Source organism: Stenella coeruleoalba (genome assembly GCF_951394435.1).
Source record: "Stenella coeruleoalba genome assembly, chromosome: 6".
Taxonomy (NCBI): Eukaryota; Metazoa; Chordata; class Mammalia; order Artiodactyla; family Delphinidae; genus Stenella; species Stenella coeruleoalba.
In genome coordinates this window covers 67,367,273-67,389,158 of record NC_137151.1, presented here as the reverse complement: position 1 = coordinate 67,389,158, position 21,886 = coordinate 67,367,273, and the positions used below count along the sequence as shown (strand labels likewise).

General features: G+C 35.2%; 1 protein-coding gene across 5 annotated transcripts in view; it reads right to left on the bottom strand.

Annotated features, from left to right (window-relative positions):
* The window catches only part of DCAF17 (DDB1 and CUL4 associated factor 17), a 35,375-nt gene that overhangs the window by 11,910 nt on the left and 1,579 nt on the right, over positions 1–21,886 (bottom strand). For 2 of the 5 annotated variants that reach the window (XM_079924481.1, XM_079924482.1), the window contains 7 exons: positions 16,667–16,757; positions 12,920–13,056; positions 12,076–12,154; positions 10,979–11,068; positions 8,052–8,156; positions 7,480–7,585; positions 1,811–1,953 (listed from right to left, as the gene is read on the bottom strand). In XM_079924481.1, the coding sequence (XP_079780607.1) occupies positions 1,811–1,953; positions 7,480–7,585; positions 8,052–8,156; positions 10,979–11,068; positions 12,076–12,154; positions 12,920–13,056; positions 16,667–16,757 (751 nt within the window). Of the gene's footprint in view, positions 1–1,800; positions 1,954–7,479; positions 7,586–8,051; positions 8,157–10,978; positions 11,069–12,075; positions 12,155–12,919; positions 13,057–16,666; positions 16,758–20,755; positions 21,863–21,886 lie in introns of those variants that run through there. The other 3 variants (XM_079924483.1, XM_079924484.1, XM_079924485.1) reach the window with 3 other exon arrangements.

Here is a 21,886-nt window from a genome sequence, read left to right as displayed (position 1 = left end):
TTGCTCAAATGCTAGTTTAAAGCTCAGTTTAATAGAAAGCTATGAATCATTTTCTGAATTCTTCAGTTTGCCTACATGTATGTTTTTGGGTTATGTATTTTTCTGACTGACAGGTGGGGAGGTAATGCACATATGCATCATTAAGGTAATATCATCTCAACAAAGTTGTCGAGCAAAAGGACTGAAAACTCCCCTGGATTTAGCAATTATTTATGAATATGTTGAAATAAGATCTGACTAAATGTTATAATCAGTAATCATACAAGGAGAATACTTGACAGGCATGCTTGATGTAGATGTTGAAGGCCATTTTGTACACACACATAAAAGAATATGTATTATCAGTTCTTATATAAGAAGAATACGTACTAAATGTCTAGAATGTGAACTGTGCAGGGTTTGACTAGATAGAAAAGTTCAGCAAAAAAGAGATGTGGGGCTTCCCTGGTGGCGCAGTGGTTGAGAGTCCGCCTGCCGATGCAGGGGACGCGGGTTCGTGCCCCAGTCCGGGAAGATCCCACATGCGGTGGAGCGGCTGGGCCCGTGAGTCATGGGAGGCCCGCATACCGCAAAAAAAAAAAAAAAAAAAAAAAAAAAAAAGAGATGTGACAGGTCCTGGTTGCTGAAGGATGTCCACTGCTGGGAGGTGAATAATCAAACCACAGACTTGTGGGAAACAGTCCGCATTTGTAAAAGAGGATGTCACTGGGCTGGGCCAAACAGGAGCTCCCACATGTGATAGGTTAATGAGAAAATGGAAGGGAAGAATGCTCCTGCAAAAAGACAAACAAACAAACAAAAAACGAGAACACACTATACACCATGTTCCCTGGTGGCCATGACACCAAAGGAAATAGATAAATGGACCCAAGACTGTGTACGTCTTCGGTGTGGTGAAAGGTGACCTGTGACTCTCAAAGCCACTGGGTCCAACAGTGACTGATGGAAAAAGATTCTGGAAGAGAAGCATGTGGAATAAGCTGAGTCTGCCTCATAAAAAGTTCATTTGATGTATCAAGAGGCTCCAGAAATAAACTAAACTAAATCAGCAATATAAAACAAAGATAGAACCCCCCTCCTCTGCGCACTCACTCTTGTACTTATCTCAATCACTGTACTTAACGGACTGCATCTTATTTCCCTACACATTTGCTTTCTTTTGAGAGTGTAAGCAACTTGTGGGAAGAGAATGTGTCCCCAGCCAAGTCTGGCACACAGTAGGCCCTCAATAATGTTTATTAAATGATAAATCAATGCCTAAGTCATTTTTAAAAAGAAAAATTAACTCAAGGGGTAATTTTTTGTCTTGTCTTGCCATATACCCTTTCTTTCTATTCTGCCATATATAACTTTAAAATATCCTTGAAAACTCAAAGTGTTTCTGTGTTTATACCATGACCAACAGAGTTCAATCTGGTTCTGCTCTAGAGAGCCAAGAGCAACAAACCATGAAGAAGCAGAACCAACTACACACTCCACCAGTAATTTCAGAGGCAGCCTGAATACATTCCATCAACGATTCCCACTATGCAGCTTCAGAGATGTTTAAATGGGATCAAGGAGATGGTAAGGACAAAAAACCTAATAAATCTTTGGTGTCCTGAGAATTTTCAAATGTTAATGTTTCAAATTCTGGGTAGCACATACAAGTGTTTGCTATATTCTTTGTACTCTCCTGTACTTTACGTTGTTTACAAATTATTAATACAAACAAAAAAGTAATTCTTAGGATTGGGGACCTATTAGAGAAGTAGAGAATAAAGAATTTCTGATATAAATTTACTACTGAAGTCTGACCACCTTGATTTACCAAGGAATTGTCCTTTAGGGCACAAATATGGAAAACTCCTTTTTGTTTCTTCTTATTAGGTGTGATAATGTAGTGCCAAGGATGGCCTCCAATCTGAAAAGCATTCTCCAGGGAGGACACCTCAAAGAGCAGTGGTGGTGTATCTGCAGAGATAGACAAAAGGAATGTATTAGCTCCTTTATTCTGGTAGCCTTGGATCATTCATTAACTGAACTCAACCTTTGCACGCATCATCTATGAACTTCCACTAATGAAAAATTACTATGTTCAAGGAAAGAAAATACAATCAGGAAAGATGCTTATTGCTTATTTCCATAGTCTTAAGAAAAGAAAAATCTGATAGGAAACAACTGTTAGGTTATGAGTCAACTTCCCAGACATCCGTTTTCAGGATATGTGTGACATGCAGCTGGATGGAGATAAAAAATGGGCTGAAGGTGCTTATGATGGCAAAAATGACAAAGTATACCTAACAAAAGCAGCTGCCATTTAATAAGCACCGGCTATCTACAAGGCTTGGTTAGATACTATTTCCATCTCTCGTAACAATCCAACAAGGTATTAGGTCTAATACTTCCTTCAAATGTGAGGAAGAGAACCTTCATATTCTAGACTAACCGGTTATATTTAGCAAACTTTACAAAAGAAGTGTTGCTTAAGATTTCCACTTCTGAAATAATGAAAAGTAACCACTTAGGATGGGTCCTGTTACCGTGGAAGCTTTATCAAAGGATAGCCACTACTACTAGTATAATCATTAGACAAGTTAATTTTAAGGTAGTTTAGATACATCCAGTCAGTCACTGTCTGTTGGAGACTGACAACACAAAAGAACTATCTGTTAGTGCTTCCTAGTCTTCTTCTTTGATGACAATTAATTTTATATAGAGCATAACAGACTTACTTTTGGAGACATGTATAAATGGAAGGTAGTGCTGCTTATGAAGACCAGAATTCCTTTGGGGCAGCCCTACTGAAATACCACATGGTCTGTTTGTGAAGGTGACTAATCAGAGTCCTTTGTTTATGCCTCTAACTTGAGAGTTTAATCTTTGGCTTATGAGGCCACCACTGTCAGTAAAGGGACTTGTCTTAGGGAGACCATTCACTCAAAAAATCACATGTTACATATAGAAGTGTGTGCCTTATTAGGTTTCTTCATAAGGGCAATTTACTACTTAAAGCTATACAAAGAGAACAACAAATAATGAAAAGTGAGTTTACAAACTGACAATCTTAAGGAGAAAGAAGAGATAAGTATAAACATATCAACTATATTTAAAGTACCTTTTTTTTAAAACCTTTTAAGAGAAGGGTAATATTCTTAATATATAAAGAAATCCTTTTTAAGTAATAAGAAAATGATGGACACCCCAATAGAAAAATGGGCAAAGGACATCAGTTGGTAAATTGTGAAAGGTACATAAACATCATGTGTGATAATATGGTGGCTACCAAATGATGGTGGATGAGGAAAAGAAGAATTATAAAGAGAAAAAAATACAATTAGAGTTTGAATTTGGGGTTAAAAATTTAAGTAGGTATGTTGTAGAGAATATAAGGTAGGAATTCAAAATAGGAAAAAAAAATCAATGCAAAAAGATGTATTTAAAAAGAAATACTTTTCCCAGCAGTTGCTAAAAATAGCCCAAAAGCACAGCATGACTCTGCTCACCACAACCCTGGTGGGTCCCCATTAGCCCCAAGAGCCCAAATTTTGATCTCTAATACTATTCTCAATTGAAAGGGCCTAGGAGTTCTCAGAGAATGGCTGATTCCATGTCTTGTGATGAGGAAATTTTAGGATCATTAATAATTACAGGAACATTCTTATATTATTTATAATCACAGAAAATTAAAAACAACCTAAATGTCCATTGTAAACTGGTTAAATAAATTTACAGTTCATGCGTTTAATGGTACATAAGTTGAGATTTTAAAACCTTGAGGAGCTTAGCATGTGCACATATATACACAGGACCACTCTTTGGCAAAGGTAATATAAGTACTGCATTCAAAAAGCATCAGAAGAAATATAATGAAAACTAAGTTTTCCTTCCATCTGTATCCCTCAAAGATAACTACTATTTATCAGTTTTCTGTGTGCCCTTCCAGATATTTCAAGCAATCCTAAAGGCATATACTCATATATCTATACTTTTAATATATGCATATGAATACTTAACACAAATGAGGTTTTTTATATACATAGTTTTGCACTCCTTGTTTTACTTACTAATATATATTGGAAACTTCTCTATACCAGTGCAAAAAGAATTCCTGTTTCTTTTTAACAATTAAGTTTATGACATAGCCAAACAATCATAGAATACTAATGTCACCTATCAATGTATCAATATACATTGTTTCCAATCTTTTGCTGTTAGAAACAATGTTGTAACTGTACATTTGTCATTTTGTACACATGTGAATGTATCTGGGATAAATTCCTAAAAATGGAATTGCTCAAAGAATATATGCATGTAAAATTTTGAAACATACTGACCAATTGTCCTCCCCAAGGGACTCCAATAATAAATGAAAGTGCCTTTTCTATACTCTCACCAACCCTGTTACCTAACTTTTTGATATTTGAGAATCTGAAAAGAAGTATCTTATGATAGTGTTAACTTGCGCTTCTCTTATCAGTGACGTTGGGCTTTGTCCTCCCCAAATTAAAAGTCATTTATATTTCCTCTTCTTCTGAACAATATCCTTTGCTCATTTTGTTGTTGTTGTTGTAGTCACTTCTTCTTACTGGTCTGTAGAACTCATATATAAGGAGGAAATTACCCCTTTACAGTGTATGTTGCAAATATATCCTGTTCGTTGTTTGATTTTTGAGTTGGTTTATGTGTGTGCTTTTGTTTTTTACCTTGCAGCACTTTATTTTTATGTAGCCAAATTTGTCAATCCCTTCTTTAATGGCTCTGCATTTGTGTCAGAAAGCTCTTCTCAACTCTGAGATAAAAAGATTCTCTAAGTTTTCTTATAGAACTTTAAATCTTTGATCCATCTATTATTTCTTTTGATGTAAAGAGATAGAACTCTGACTTTGTTTTCATAAGACCATCTATTAAATAATCTAGATGGAAATTAATATTTGTAATATATTAACATTTAAAAGTGGGTTAGGCTACAGATATATGCAATAATATGCAATGAATCTCAAAAATAATATGGTGAGTGAAAGAAGCCAGATAAAAAAGTACATATCATATGCTTCCATTTATATGAAACTCCAGAAAACTAGAGTGAAAGAAAGCAGGTTCATTGGTTGCCTAAGGCGGGGGATGGGGAGGGAATTGACTGGAAAGGGCACAGGGGAACATTTTGGAGTGATGAAAAGATTTTAAATCTTGATTGTAGTAGTGGTTTCATGGATATAAACATTTGGCAAAACTCAAATTGTACAGTTAAAATGAGGGCATTTAAGTGCATGTAAATTATACTTTGAGTTCTTTTTTTAAATTATTTTATTTTATTTTAATCATTTTATTATTTCTTTTCTTTTCTCTGTTTTTGGCTGCACCGTGTGGCTTGTGGGATTTTAGTTCCCTGACCAGGGATAGAACCTGGGAGCCCAGCAGTGGAAGCACGGAGTCCTAACCACTGGACCACCAGGGAATTGCCATTATTTAATTCATTCATTCATTCATTCATTCATTATTTTTTTAAAAAGCAAGTTATGAAAGAGTATTCACAGTATGATTCTTTTTTGGTTTCAGACATATATACATTACAAGATTACCAAAAAAACACACTGAGGTGATAACAGTTAATTCTATGCAGGAGGACTATGAGTATTTTAAACTTTCTCTGTTTATCATTATTTCCTAATTCTTCTGTAATGAAAATGAATTGCTTTGCATTTTTTAAAAAAAGTTATTTACAGTTAAAAGGAATAATTTTGTACAGAGCTTAATGATCCTGAAAAACAAATCTGTAGAAATGAATAGGATTTCAGTCAATATAGTCTGAAAAAATACTCAAAGTTTCCAACATAGTATGCTACTTTTCTAAGCTAAATGTCCAACAATTGCTGTATTGTTTTACAATGGCATGTGATATCACAGATATTTTCAAATGTTATTATTTTAAAGTTGATAAAAGTGAGGCCCAGAGAGGTTAAGTAATTTGCTCACTATCATAACCACCAGTTAGTAGTGGAATTTCACTCTTACTAGTAGCAGAACAAGATTGTGATCCCAAATCTAGTCTTCTCTCTACAAACAGGGACCAAAATCACAGCACAATCAAAGGCTCTATGAGCTTTCTTTATCACCCTGTTCTTTGCTTTATTTGCTTACTATCTGCATTTCAATGAGAACAATGTACCATTTGGGGAAACTCTCTTCAAAATAATACATTGTAGTTACTACTGGAGCCTGTAGTTTTAAAATTCTTAATAGATTCCTGCTAGCATATTTGTATCAAATATAGGAGGTATTGCTGAGGCTGAGTTATCACAGAACTGCCTAATTCAGCTTGTCCAAGACATCTAAAACCCCGAGTAATTTTTAGAATATTTATTTTGAGTTTCTTGAATAATGGCTATACTGGACTCTGTTTTTATAGTCTGTCATTTACTAATAAAAAGAACATCTCCTTTCTCACAATTAAATCTTTCATTTGTTTCTTGATCTGTTGATGATGTAATGTTAAATAGTAATAATAGAAAAAAATTACTGTCTTATTTTGACCCACATTAGAAAAACCTTTGGAGTTTCACCTAAATATGTGATGTTTATTGGTTAGAAGTAAAAGGAAATATCCTCAATATGACAAAGAATGATTCTTTTTTAAAAAAATATTTATTTATTTAAATTTATTTGGTTGCCCCAGGTCTTAATTGCGGCAGGCGGGCTCCTTAGTTGTGGCATGTGGGCTCCTTAGTTGTGGCATGCAAACTCTTAGTTACAGCATGCATGTGGGATCTAGTTCCCTGACCAGGGATCAAACCTGGGCCCCCTGCATTGGGAGCCTGGAGTCTTAACCACTGTGCCACCAGGGAAGTCCCAAGAATGATTCTTAATGAACCAAGACTAAAGATAAACAAATATTAGGATAACAAAATGTATTATCTTTTTAAATTTATTCATATCAGTTTTACATCTGTCTGCATTAAATAATTCTTGTATTGCTGAGATGAACTCTGGTCAGTCATGGTTTATCTAACACACATTGCTCAATTTGAGTAGCAGTTCATTTCCTTTTAATAAACTGCTGAATTTGATAAGCTAATTAAATATAGAACATTTTTATTATATTTATAAAATTATGTATAATTTTTTTGTGCTTTGTTGATCTTTAAGTTGGGTAAATTTCACAGAATTGTAAAATTTTAAGTTATAAAGGAACTAAGATGGTATCATTTGCTGCAACTTATTATTCTGCAGATAAGGAAATCACGACCAGAAAGGTAAAAGTAACTTGCCAAAGGCAACAGATCTCTGGCTAAGCAAGGTCCAGCATCCCCAGGCCTTTATCTAAATGAATAACAGATTTTTGTGAATGCCTATTCAAAAGCAAAGAATACTCTGCATAGGAATAAAATGAATTAATTTATAATTAAATCATGCAAAAAACATTTGGATGATTACAATTAATAACTATTAATATGACCACTTAATTTTTAAGGTGAAGAAAGTACTATATAGTAGCCATACCTGTGATTTTAATATTACAAGGAATGCCAAAAGGAGCCTCTCCTACAGTTCCAGTAGTCCCACCCCATCTGCATGCACACCCTAAGTCAAGTTTCTGTTGCATGAACTAAAAACAAAACAAAACAAAAATGGTGGCTTTAGCACCTACTTATTTGCTGTCTGGAGAGAGAAAAAAATCAAATTCACATGTATATGACAGAGGAAATGTCTTTATTTATTCAAGGGCCTTTCTGTTTATCTTCCCACCCCTCTTTTAAAGGTTACTTTGTCTTTCTGCATTTGTACAGTTTTGTAGAGTTGAAATCTACACAGTGCCTTACTTTAAAAACATCTCATTAAAAAATTCATACCTCAGTCCTATCAAGGGGGGAAAGTGGCGAGGGGGGTGGTGGTGGTGGTGTGATGAACTGGGAGATTGGGATTGACATGAATACACTAATATGTATTAAATGGATAACTAATAAGAACCTGCTGTATAAAAAATAATAAATAAAATAAAATTCAAAAAAAAATTCATACCTCAGTCCAAATCTCAAGTTAATTTCAATATGGCAAATTTCAGTTTTCTCTACCTGTTCAGTGATGGCTTGGAAGCTATAAAGTCTGACCAGTCCCGAGCTGTACATCACAATCAGTATTCCATGAGACAAGGTGGCATCTGTTACGCTCCCGAAAATCTGAGGGGAAAGGTAGATATCACCTGAGAAAAGACCAGAAGGCCAATCCTCTGAGTTTCAGAGTGGTTTGTCCATCTGTTTAATATTCAGGCCACCACTACAACACTGCTGTCTAGCATTATAACTTAATTATAATTTAGAAACTGGAAGCTAAGGTGTTATTAGGGCAGAGTGGTAAGCCACTGGGGTCTCAAACTGAAGCACTAATGGGAGTGTAAGACATACCCCTCAAAATGATGCAGCAGCATACATTTGCTTCACAGTCTTGTCAATATCTTTTAATAACAAATCCTCTTCCTCATGGACATAGGTGTAAACTGAGTCCATTTAATTCTACCACGCAGAATATGCACGGCAGAATAAATACAGGGACCTATTCTTCATAAAATGTTATTTATAAAGGGACATTTTTTTAGCTGGAGGTGAAAAGATTGGGTCTAAGAAAGTAATTCTAGTAAAAAATAGCCTACTCGAGAATTTTATCATTACCTTGTTCTTTAAATATCTAATACTGTTAAAACCGAACATGTTAAAAACCAAATACATCCAGAAACATTTAGCCTAGCTAACCTTGAGGAGCTTTGGCTCATTGTTCCCTTTCTGTCTCTGTTCTATGTACTAGATCCTGTCATGATGCTCCATAGAGCTCTAAAAAGAACTTGATTCTGTGCCTATTTTAATATTTAACAAAAGCCAACTAACATAAACAAATATTCATAGCAATGAAAGAACAAGTACCCCCGCTCGCCACAACTAGAGAAAGCCTGCATGCAGCAACGAAGACTCAATGCAGCCAAAAATAAATAAATAAAAAAGAAAGAACAAGTAGAAATTCAGTGAAAATCTGTTTCTGTTTCTACTCAAGAGAAATCATTTAGTAAAGATTTACTCCCCCAACAAACAGCTTAAAGTACATTCTGAGCCTGGCCCGTAGGTAGTCTTATTATGCATGGTAAGTGAAAGATGAATGTCAATTTCAAATAACTGTAATCAAAATCAAATCCCTCAAATGATTATCTCGAACATGTAAGAATAAGTAGAAACAATTTATGACTTTGCTAAGTGTTCACTCCTATTGTAGACTGTAATAAGTATACACACTTAATCCACAAGCACAAAGAGAACAATTACACTTATGAGCTGTGTTTTCTGTCATCTCTTAAAAGGATAATCATGGTTTGCCTTGCTCTTGACTAGCCTATGACTTTTTATTCCCTGATCCTCATTCCCCAATTTGAAAGGAGGATTTGTTTAATTCAAATGTATTTTCAGATGATGAGTGCTATAATAAAGTAGCCACTCTTATTTTAAAATTTGGTTTAAACTCTGGAGTCAAATCTAAGTTCAAATTCCAGCTTCTCCATTTACTACCTTTAGGATTTTGGTAGCTGCTTAACCTCCTAGTTAAATACTTTATATGTTACACTATTATTATATGTCGTAAAATATTCAAAGTGCCTGATACAAAATGAACAATTAATAAATAATTAGTTCTTTAGTCTTTATGCAGTTTAGTATATTATGCTTATATAAAACTTTTAAAATACATTCATCTTGTTTGCTTATAAGTATTAGTGGACCCTCAAGACCTGGCCTCAATAATGCTTCAGGTGCTTAATTAAAGACTAGTAGAATAGACCAATAAATAACTATTCACCCAAACTAAGTAACAATTTTTTTAAAGGAAACTAGCAAACTATTGATTCTTTTACTCAGAGGAAATATGTCCTTTCTTTCTTCCCAAATAACCACCCCACAAATCAAGAACAATGGCAACAACAATAAAACCCAACACTGGGCTTCCCTGGTGGCGCAGTGGTTGAGAGTCTGCCTGCCGATGCAGGGGACACGGGTTCGTGCCCCGGTCTGCGAAGATCCCACATGCCACGGAGCGGCTATGCCTGTGAGCCGTGGCCGCTGAGCCTGCGCCTCTGGAGCCTGTGCTCCGCAACGGGAGAGGCCACAACAGTGAGAGGCCCGTGTACCGCAAAAAATAAAAACAAAACCCAACACTGAATGAGTTGAAGAACTTACATATTTAATTATAAGACTTGTTTATATACCATAAAACAAGTTTTAGATCTATACTTTGCAATTAAAATGAGGCACTTTGTTGCAGCTTTTTACCTTTATGATCATTTTTAACAAGCTTTGGAATATTCCCAATGAAAAAAATATTTTACTCATTTCATAATTTTATAGAACAGTGGTTTGTTAATGACTGGTACTCAACACTATCCACCTGAAAAGCATAAAAACATGCAGAAAGGGACTTCCTTGGTGGCGCAGTGGTTAAGAATCCTCCTGCCAATGCAGTGGACACAGGTCGATCCTTGGTCCGGGAAGATCCCACGTGCCGTGAAGCAACTAAGCCCGTGCGCCACAGCTATGGAGCCTATGCTCTAGAGCCCGCGCGCCAAAACAACTGAGCCCATGTGCCACAACTACTGAAGCCCACGTGCCTAGGCCCATGCTCCACAACAAGAGAAGCCACCGCAATGAGAAGCCCACACACTGCAATGAAGAGTAGCCCCCAACACAACTAGAGAAAGCCCATGCGCAGCGACGAAGACCCAAAGCAGCCAAGAATAACTAACTAACTAACTAAATAAACATGTAGAAAGATGAAGGGACTATTAGACTCTCGTCCCACATCAAATGTTCTCATGTATTTTGATATGAAATAAACTAAATCAGCAAGCTTTGTACAGTCAAGGGAACATTTCCAATCCAAACACCTAATAAACAAATAATTAAACAATGATATTACACCTTATTGTCAAAAAATTAGTATTACAATTAAATCAGAAATGAGTTCCTACCTTTTTGTTGATCTCCAGAATCCCTATGAGTGAAAAAGGTAGCACATGGAACACTGCAAGGTACAGCAAAACAGGTTGTTGAATGCCTGCCTAAAAGGAAAGACTAAAATCATAGGCAGCTCTCAAGAGTATTTTAAAACTGCTGTTTTCCTAGTGGTTACCAGTGGGGAAAGGGAAGTGGGGGAGGGGCAATATAGGGGTAGGGGATTACGAGGTACAAACTATTATGTATAAGACAAACTACAAGGATATATTGTACAACATGGGGAATAAAGCCAATATGTTATAAGAACTATAAATGGAGTATAACCTTTACAAATCATGAACCACTATATTGTACATCTATAACATATATCATACATCAACTATACTTCTATAAAAAGTTTTTTTAATTAAAAAAATAAAAACACTGTTTTCATGAATTAAAAACACTCCTCTATCTATATTGCAAAGTTACTTAAACAGGAAGGGCTGCATGTTCAAAATATGTCCACTAAGCCTTTAGTCCTTCAGATACTACAAACTGCATATACACACAAAAATCTATAGAAGTAAGTATAACAGTAAACGTTTCTTAACAACAAAATATATTTTCCAAAAACATACTTTATATACTGTATAACAAAATATATTTATATACTATATAATAGATTATAATATAAATTAATATATTGTATTATATTATTATACAACATAATTTATACTGTGAATTGGAATTCTAATAATCAAGGGCCTAATCAAAAGACACAGAGTTATCATGGTCATATCATTTAGCATTACAAAACAGTATTACACTAACATGAGAAAATAGAAATAGAAAAAAGTATCAACAATTAAAACTCGAGTGATTTCTCTGCTTGAAGAAGATATCTCCTTTACTCTGAAGAACAAGGTTCAAATTTCTTTCCGTTATGGAATATAAAATAATCTGTGGTATTTCCCCAGAGTGGCTTGAAGGGAATTGCCTAAATTTGTGGTAAACAACTTTTATAGCATGCTTCAGAAATCAAAGATAATTAGTTCTTTCATAACAAATTTTCAGACAAATTCCTCTGGAAACAAATTCTTTATTTTATTGAATGTTTAAAGATGTCTACCTGCTGGGCCAATGCTGAGCCTTTGCTCTGAGCTGACTTGACTGCAATGACTTCTTGAGGAGTGTCCCAGCTCAAGTATCTTTTAAAAGAATAAAAAGAAATTTATTCATTTGGGTCAATTTCCTTATACTTAAAATAAAAATATAATAGATATTTTAAAAGTGAACAGTTTTTCAGTTACTTAAATTATAAAAGCAAAGCAGTTTATTTTAAAAACAAGTAACTAACTAAAAGAATTCCCTTGGATCCTTATACGTATTTATTCCTATTTTTAAATATATATATAATTTTAATCCTTCTAGAGTCTCAGTGAATAAAAATTATATTTGATCTGTCAGTATTCAAAACTTAGAAAACAAAAAACCATTCCTGATTTAAAATGGAAGTTACAAAAAGCATTGAAAATGTTACATTCACATTTTGCATGCACATATTCATTCCAAAAATTTATATCTAATTTATAAAATTGCTAGTTAAAAATTAACAGTTCTTAGATTATATTACGTAGGTAATTTAACTCAACAGACCAGCCTTCAGAAAAATCTACCATAAAATACATCCTACATATAAAATACTATTTGTAAAAAGTAAATTTTTTTAAGAAAGGGTATCTGCCAACTACTAGAGGTTAGTTACTTATGAGGAATACAAAGATAAATGATAAAAGGTCTCCATCCTCAAATCTTCAAAAGTAGTCATGAGGAGAGAAAAATAGAATAGGTTTTCAAACTGAGATCTATGTATACAATGGAAAACTTAAAAAAAAAAAAATCTTGAAATATCCCAGGCCACAAGTCTCAATTTTTCATAATAAAATTTTAAATAACAAAGTCACACTTAATACCTGAATTTGCAATATGAAGCAAGATATATTTTCTCAAGGACTTTTCCTGTAGTTGCTGATATACGAAGTAGCCAATTATGAGCAGTCAGTGCTATGAGTGAGGATTTATAATCTGATGTATTGGGAAGCATTTCTCCCTTAAAAAAAATGAGGTATAAAACTGAAACTCCACAGTCATAAACAATCTGCAGTAATCCATATCCAAAGAAAACAGCTAAACACTTAAAGAAGTAGTCAAATAAGTAAATTAAAAAAGAACTATTAATGCACAAATAAAGAATTAAGACAAGGAAAGATTAAAATCATGAATAATTATTTTCATCATTAATTTATTAAGTGAGTTTGTTCACATGGAGTGCTTCAACAGTACCTGAAATAACTGATTACTTATTAAGTATTAATCATTAAGTATTCAACAAATGTTAGCCAATCATTATCATAATAACAACAGTAATAGGAGTACTACTGATACTGCTGTGATAACAATAGCAACAATAACAGTTCTTTTTTTTTTTTTTTTTTTTTTGCGGTACGCGAGCCTCTCACTGTTGTGGCCTCTCCCGTTGCAGAGCACAGGCTCCGGACGCGCAGGCTCAGTGGCCATGGCTCACGGGCCTAGCCGCTCCGCAGCATGTGGGATCTTCCCGGACCGGGGCACGAACCCATGTCCCCTGCATCGGCAGGCGGACTCTCAACCACTGTGCCACCAGGGAAGCCCCAATAACAGTTCTTAAAACTATGTATAATACCATAAGCAATTAAGAGTCATCTGCTAGAATAGATGTTTCTTTATTCTTGTTTTCCTTTTGATAAAAGTTAAAATGGCAAAAGAGCAAATTATCCCATTAGTCACTGTGGCTCTACTCTAACCTCAAATGAAAAGCTAAAATCCAGAATCAAGGCAGCCAAAGAAGAAAAGAATCAGACCTAATTTTAAAGAGAACCTCTGTCTCCAATGGATTACCCCCAACAAAGGGAGAGGACAGCTGCTTGGGCGTACCTGCCACTGAGGGGTTGCCATAAGGTGGAAGACTAAGGCAGAAAGAGAAAGAGAAGCCAAGGGTTCTACTTTGATTTATAGAATAAAAAAGATGTTCTAAGGGGAAAGTTAAGAATAAGGAAGTTGAAATTACTCTTATATTGCTTGGGCTGAAGAGTGAATAGAAAAGAATGTAAGTGTAGTTATTTTATTTATACTCCTAAGGTTTGTCTCCCCTTTCAAATGTCAGGGAAAGAAACAAGGTTTTTTTGTTTGTTTCTTGGGGGTGTGTGTGTGTGTTTAAGCTTATTAGCTACTGAAGTCTTACACTAAAATCACAGGCAATGATGTAAATATTTTTATTCTTTGGTGTCTTACATAAGTATCACCTCATGGAGTTTTTAAAAATGTACCATTTATACCTTGCCTACTTAAAAAAACAAGGATTAAGTAGCATACATAACAGGTTCAAGCTATTTTCCTAAACTAAAAGTTGTATTTCACACATTATCTCAGAGAAGAAGGGTGCTAGTTTAAATGTAGTTTCACATCAGTATGTTAATACAATATGCTTTGTAGTTTTTCTTAGTGGAAAATCTTGCTCCACTTCAAATAAGAATGAAATGTTTAAAGAGAATTGAGATTAGGAATTTGGTTACTAGAAACTTTATTTTTGCAGGATTGCTCTAAATTTTTGGTGTTCTGCACTGGTGTCTTCAAAATGTTTCTCAGTTAGGAAATCTGTCATCCTCTTCCCCTCACCAATGAGACTGGATTAAAAGGCTTTAGATGTGGGGACACAAAAGTTATTTTTAACTTTCAATAAGGAGTTGGGGAAGAGAACGTAGATTTAAAGCTTCCTGATTTTTAAAAAGGAGACTTCTATGAAAAGAAAGCAACTGTCCAGGGAAAAAGAAAGCAGCAGCTCTGGAAAACTACAATTTTATGTAAAAACAACTGTTTAAAAAAAAAGGAATTTTAATAATAAATGCAAAGCATAGTCTCTTAACCTTTAAACATTATTTTTGGTCACATATTCTATTTTTCCTAAAAAATAAACAGCCAGATTCACAGACCTGATTAGTTTGTTGTAGTACTTTTTTTCTTTCTTCTTTTTTTTTTTTTTGGCCACACCAGACATCATGTGGTATTTAGTTCCCTGACCAGGGGTCGAACCCGTGCCCCCTGCAGTAGAAGCGAGGAGTCTTAACCACTGGACCACCAGGGGAGCCCCTGTTGCAGTACTTTTTTTTTTTTAAACATCTTTATTGCAGTATAATTGCTTTACAATGGTGTGTTAGTTGCTGCTGTATAACCAAGTGAATCAGCTATATGTATACATATATCCCCATATCTCCTCCCTCTTGCGTCTCCCTCCCCACCCCTCTAGGTGGACACAAAGCACCGAGTTGATCTCCCTGTGCTATGCAGCTGCTTCCCACTAGCTAGCTATTTTACATTTGGTAGTGTATATATGTCCATGCCACTCTCTCACTTCGTCCAGCTTACCCTTCCCCCTCCCTGTGTCCTCAAGTCCATTCTCTATGTCTGTGTCTTTATTCCTGTCCTGCCCCTAGGTTCATGAGAACCTTTTCTTTTTTTTAAGATTCCATATATATGTGTTAGCATACGGTATTTGTTTTTCTCTTTCTGATTTACTTCACCCTGTATGACAGTCTCTAGGTCCATCTACCTCACTACAAATAACTCAGTTTCGTTTCTTTTTATGGCTGAGTAATATTCCATTGTATATATGTGTTGCAGCACTTCTTAAGTGTTTCTTAGAACACTGATCCTATGGAAAATTAATATTTAAAAATATATCTCAAAATAGGAAGTTCTATGATCAAAAAAGCTGGGAAAACGGTTTGACAATCACCATGAACAGTAGTATTATTGTAAGTATTAATAGTATTAAAGGCTCTGAGAAGTAATTCTATAAATAAACTTGTTTAACCCTTTAAACAACCTAATTCTCCCAACTCCTCTAGCAATTATAAGATGTTAACATCTTATGAAAACGGTGTTCTGAAAAAATACACACTGGGGCAATGCTGATCTGATGGAATGAGCTTATCTATTATTTTATTATTTTTATTTTTATCTTATTATTTTCCTAAAAAGATTCATAGAGGAAACCCGTAAGAATCCACTTTCAAAGAGTCACATGGGCTTCCCTGGTGGCGCAGTGATTGAGGGTCCGCCTGCCGATGTAAGGGACACGGGTTCGTGCCCCGGTCCGGGAAGATCCCACATGCCGCGGAGCGGCTGGGCCCGTGAGCCATGGCCGCTGAGCCTGCACGTCCGGAGCCTGTGCTCCGCAATGGGAGAGGCCACAACAGTGAGAGGCCCGCATACCGCAAAAAAAAAAAAAGAGTCACGTAACGTAACTGTTGCCCTAAATAAATATTTTATTGTCTCAATATATTAAGTAGAATAATCTCTTAAACGCTAAGAATAACTATAAACTAGCTTATATTGCTTATAAAACTTTTAATCAGTTCATAACTTTTTCTAGTTTTCAAGATTTACAAATGGTATTAAAAGTTAAAAATATATTCATAGTATTAATATATAATTTTTTAGGACAGGAATTACTTGGTGAGGAAAAATGATAATCAAAAGATATGCTCTCTTCTTGATTCCTTTCAAAGTTTAAGAATCACTATGATGCCTAAGTTTTATTTCTTTATGCAGTACATTAACAATAATCTGTTCTTCTAGGCTAAAAATGCTTTAGAAATAAGTGCTCTAAAAACAAATCTTACCACTGGGCATTCCCATAATAAAGCATCCTCTATTTTTTCTGATTTGGAACATTTTGGCATTTCATAAAGTTTTCTTGGCTCTGATGCAACGCTGGGGAAAAAAAAAAAGATTATTCTTCTTCATAAATGAGGTAGTGTTTGCTCAGATTTGACGGTTTTGTTTTTTTTTAATTCAGAGATTTGGAATACCAAAAATACAACTTGCTACTTTGTTTTCCTCTTCTTGATTAAATGTTAACATTTTTTTTTCTGATCACAAAATTCATAATACACATTCATAGAAAAAAATCTAAAATATATAATAAATTAAAATAAATTATAATAGTACAAAACTACCCAATATTAACATTTTGGCTCAGTATTAATATCTTGGTTCATTTCCCTCTAGCTTTTCTTTATATACACATACCCACCTGCTGATCACTTTCCAAAATTGGAGCATACTGAATTCTTTCTTTATCCTTTAACATTTAATATGAATATCTCTGTTGAATTCTACATTCATAAACTGTTATTCCAACATCATAAAATGAAAATTAATTAGATAAAGAGTTCCTTTATTTGCGATGCAAATTAGTAGATAATAAAGGAAATACCCTTTAAGGCTTTTTTTTTTTACTCCCAAGTTGTGTTTCAGAAAGGTTGAATAAGCTTATACTTCTGCCAATATTGAACACTATATTTTTGATATGAAAAATAGTCTCTTACCTTTAATATATACTTCCCTGATTACTACTAAGAGGTGTACATAGATGTTTTCATTTTTTTAAACTCATGAACTTTAAAATTAAACTACTATTTAGAAACAATTTTTAGGGTGACAATTTTATTCAACTTTGATGTACTCTCACTGACTCAAAGGTTTAAACCAAACAGAATTTCACAGGAATGAAAGCAACCTCATATATGATTCTAACCTATGGGTAAAACACCCCTGAATGGAATATTAAAGAACTCCAATGGTATTTACCATTGGATCACCAATCAATGCCACTTACCCTGATTTTTTAAAAATTTTCAATTAAAGCAGCTATCTCTAAATTGGAAAAGTTACAATACGGGCATTAAATGATACCAAAGAATTACTGTTAATTTTGCTGGGCATGATAATGACATTATGATGATATAAGAAGATGTCCAGATTTCCACTTCTAGCATGAGAGTATGAGGAGCTCTATGGACATGCTCCCCAGTAAAATGGTGAGAATTATAAAAGGACAACTAATTAAAGTCTCTGGAAGTGGTCCTAGAGGCATATAACAAATGAAAAAACATTTACTCAAAAAAATCTACTAGAACTCAGTAAGAACAGTAAGAGTCTATGGTGTTTGAAATAATATGTGCTCCCTCTCCACCATTCTTAGCTCCGCAAGATGAAAACTCTACTCCAGACTGGTACAACCAAGAGCACAGGGCTCCCTCAACCCCCGGCTCCTAGAGGGTTACCTTCCCTCGAAGGGTAGAATGACAGCATTTTCCATCCAGCCTCCACCTCCTCGTTGCTGGGCCTGGGTTCTAGGTTAGTGCAGTCAAGAGGTGGGACTCCCTTCTGCCTAGCCCCTACTCATGGGACGGAGGCTCTACCTTGGGCCTGCCATGCCTAAGAATACTGGAGCTCTGATTACCCTTATCCCACCTCATAAAGCAGTGGTTCCACATTGAGAGTGGCAAGAAAATCCGAGGCTAATGTCTGCCCCAACCCCATGTGCTCAGCTAGAGTAAGGGAGTCATTCAGAGGCAAAAGTGCCACTGACCCTCTCCCCCCACCAGCTTGAGAGCCTTGGCTTGAAGATTTTGCCTGGTGGAGAAGCAGGCCATAAAGCAGATAGCTCCAAGTCTCTTCCCAGAGAAACTGACTTCATTTGTAACAGAGTGAGAAGTTCTAGCCTAAGAGCACTCTCACAACCAGTGGAGGCTGTGATGAAAGGCAAATGAGTAGAGATCTGTAGATTCACTGGCCATACAGGCTAAACTGTAGGCTGGTTAATTTGCTGGAGAGAACCAGAAAAAGATTGCTAGGAGGAGCCCTCCAGGGTCAGAACAAATCTCAAACACTACTTAAAAAACCATTGTCTCTAACTTCTGGTTTCTGGTCCATCAGTCATGTCCTCACAACAAGAAAATAGCTAAGCAAACTGAAAATCAACAACTCTTATTAGTTACATCAGATAATTGAGGTCAGAGGGCAAATTGCTGCCCCCAAAACTGGAGAGAGAGGTGGATACCAAGGATCACAGCTTACTAGAAGCAAAAACCCAGGAGCAAGCCGCTGGAGTCAGTACTGGGGAGACAAAAACAAGAACACCAGAGAAAATTTTAGGCTCTGACACCTACAGCGACAGCAAACAACAAACACAGCCTAACTCCTAGCCAGATAAATATTAATCTCACTCTAAAGACCTATTTACTACAATTCCTTTTACCCAATACATCATGAACTTTCAACAAAAAATTGCAAGGCATGCTAAAATGCAAAATACGAAGTTTAAAGAGACAAAGCAAGTGTGAGGACCAGACAAGTTATGGTGGAGGTTTCGGAATTATCAGATTGGGAACTTAAAATAAATATGATTAATATGCTAAGGACTCTAATGGAAAAAGTGGAGACATGGAGGAACAGATGGGTAATTAATCACAGAGAAAAAATCCTAAGAAAAAATCAAAAGGAAATGCTAGAAATCAAAAACACCGTAATACAAATGAAGAATGTCTTTGATGGGCTTATCAGGAGACTGGACACAGTTGAGGAAAGAATCAGTGATCTTGAACATACGTCAACAGAAACTTCCCAAACTAGAAAGAAAAAAGAATGAAAAAAGCAGAACAGAACATCTAAGAACTGTGGGAAATTGGAAAATGTGTAATGTACACAAAATGGGAATACCAGAAGGAGAAGAAAGAGAACAAAACAGAAGAAATACTGAAATAATAATGGCTGAAAATTTTCCAAAATTAATGACAGACACCAAACCACATACATAGGAAGCTTACAGAACACCAAGCATGATAAATACCAAAAAATCTATACCTAAGCATACCATATTCCAACTGCAGAAAATCAAAAACAAAGAGAACATCTTGAAAGACGGTAGAGGGAAAAAAATCACCTTACCTACAGATGAACAGGTTAAGAATTACACTGGACTTCTCTTCAGAAACCATGCAAGCAAGTAGAGAGTGGAGTGAAATATTTAAAGTGATGAAACAAAACAAACTCCCACCAACCTAGAATTCTGTATCCTGAGAGGTTATCCTTCAAAAGTTGAGGAGAAATAAGACTTTTTCAGACAAACAAAAATTGAGGGAATGTGTTGTCAGTGAACCTGCCTTATAAGAAAGTTCTGCCTTAAGAACTCAAAGAAGTTCTCCAGAGAGAAGAAAAATGATATAGGTCAGAAACTCAGATTTACATAAAGAAAAGAAGAATGTTAAAGAAGGAATAAATAAAGATAAAATAAAATCCATTGTTTTTCTTATACTTAATTGATTTAACTGATAAAAAGGTGTTTATAATAATGTATTCAGCAACAAGGTATTCAATGATTATAGCTTATGGATAAGTAAAATGTATGACAGCAATATTATAAAAGACAGGAGGGAGGAATTAGAAACACTCTGTTATAAGGTAGCTGCACTACTCATGAAGAGAGTAGGAGAAAGTGACTTGAAAGTGACTTAGATTAGTTGTAAATGTATACTGCAAGTTCCAAGGCAACCACTAAAAAGTTTAAAAAAGAAATATAATTGATATGTTAAAGTGGAGAGAAAATGTAATCATATAGGATGCTCAGTTAAAACCAGAGAAGGCAGAAACAGAATAAAAGACAAAGAAACAAAGAAAGCTGGAGTAGCCATATTAATTTCAGACACAGCAGACTTTGACAAGGAAAATTATCAGGGATAAAGAGTGGCATTAATGTGTATGCATCTAACAACAGAATGTCAAAATATGTGAGACGAAAACTTACAGAACACAAGGAGAAACAGACAAATCCACTAATATAGTTAGAGACTTCGAAACAACCTCTATCAGTAACTGACAGATCCAACAAGCAGAGTCCATAAGGATATAGTTGAACTGAACAGTACCATCAATCAGCTGGGTCCAACTGACATCTTCAGAGTACTTCATCCAACAACAAGGGAATACACATTCTTCTCAAGCCCACGTGAAACATTCACCAAGATAGACCACACTCTGGGCCATAAAGTATACTTCAACAAATTAAAACAACTAGAAATAATACAAAATATGCTCTCAGAACACAGTGGAATTAGATTAGAGATCAATAACAGAAAGATAGCTGGAAAATCTCAAAATATTTGGAGATTAAATGACACATTTATAATTAACACAAGGATCAAAGAAGCTCTCAAATTTTAAAATGAATATACAGTGTATCAACATTTGTGGGATGCAGCAAAAACAGTCCTTAGAGGGAAATGTATGGCATTAAATATATATATTAGAAAAGGAGAGGTGTTTTTGGGTTGGTGAACACATGGAGATTCAGGAAGAGTGGCAGGCTCAGAGAGCATAGAAGCTCTGCGCTCCTTCCCATATACACTGCCCTATGCATCTCTTCCATCTGGTTGTTCCTGAGTTATAAACTTTTATAATAAACTGGTAATCTACTAAGAAGCCAGTCACACACAAAAACCCATATTATGTGATTCAATTTTTTGAAATGTCCAAAACAGATGAATCTATAGAGACAGAAAGTAGACTAGCAGGTGCATAGGGCTGAGGGTGATGAAGGTATCCTGGTGATAGCTAAAGGGTACAGTGTTTCTTTTTGAGGTAATGAAAATGTTCTAAAATTAACTGTAGTGATGTCTATATGAACCATCAGTGGTTCATCAAATTCATTTTCATTGAATTTCAAGGAAGTAAAAATCATTGCATCGTACACTTTAAAATGGTGAATTCTTTCTTAAAAAAGAAAAAGAAAATGGCCATATTTTTTTAGAGAAGCAAACTTAAGTACGGCATGATGTTTGGAATATGCTTTAAAATATTTAGCAAAGGAATAAAGGAAAAGGGGGTGGGAAAAGATAAGCAAATGGCAAAATCTTGATCCTTTTTGAATCTAGGTAATGAATATATGGGGTTCACTATGCTATTCTCTACTTGAGCAAGTTTGAAAATTTCCTTCTAAAACAAAGGCAAGTAGTTTCAAAACAAAACACAGAAAGTCTTCTCTAAAACATCATCTAATT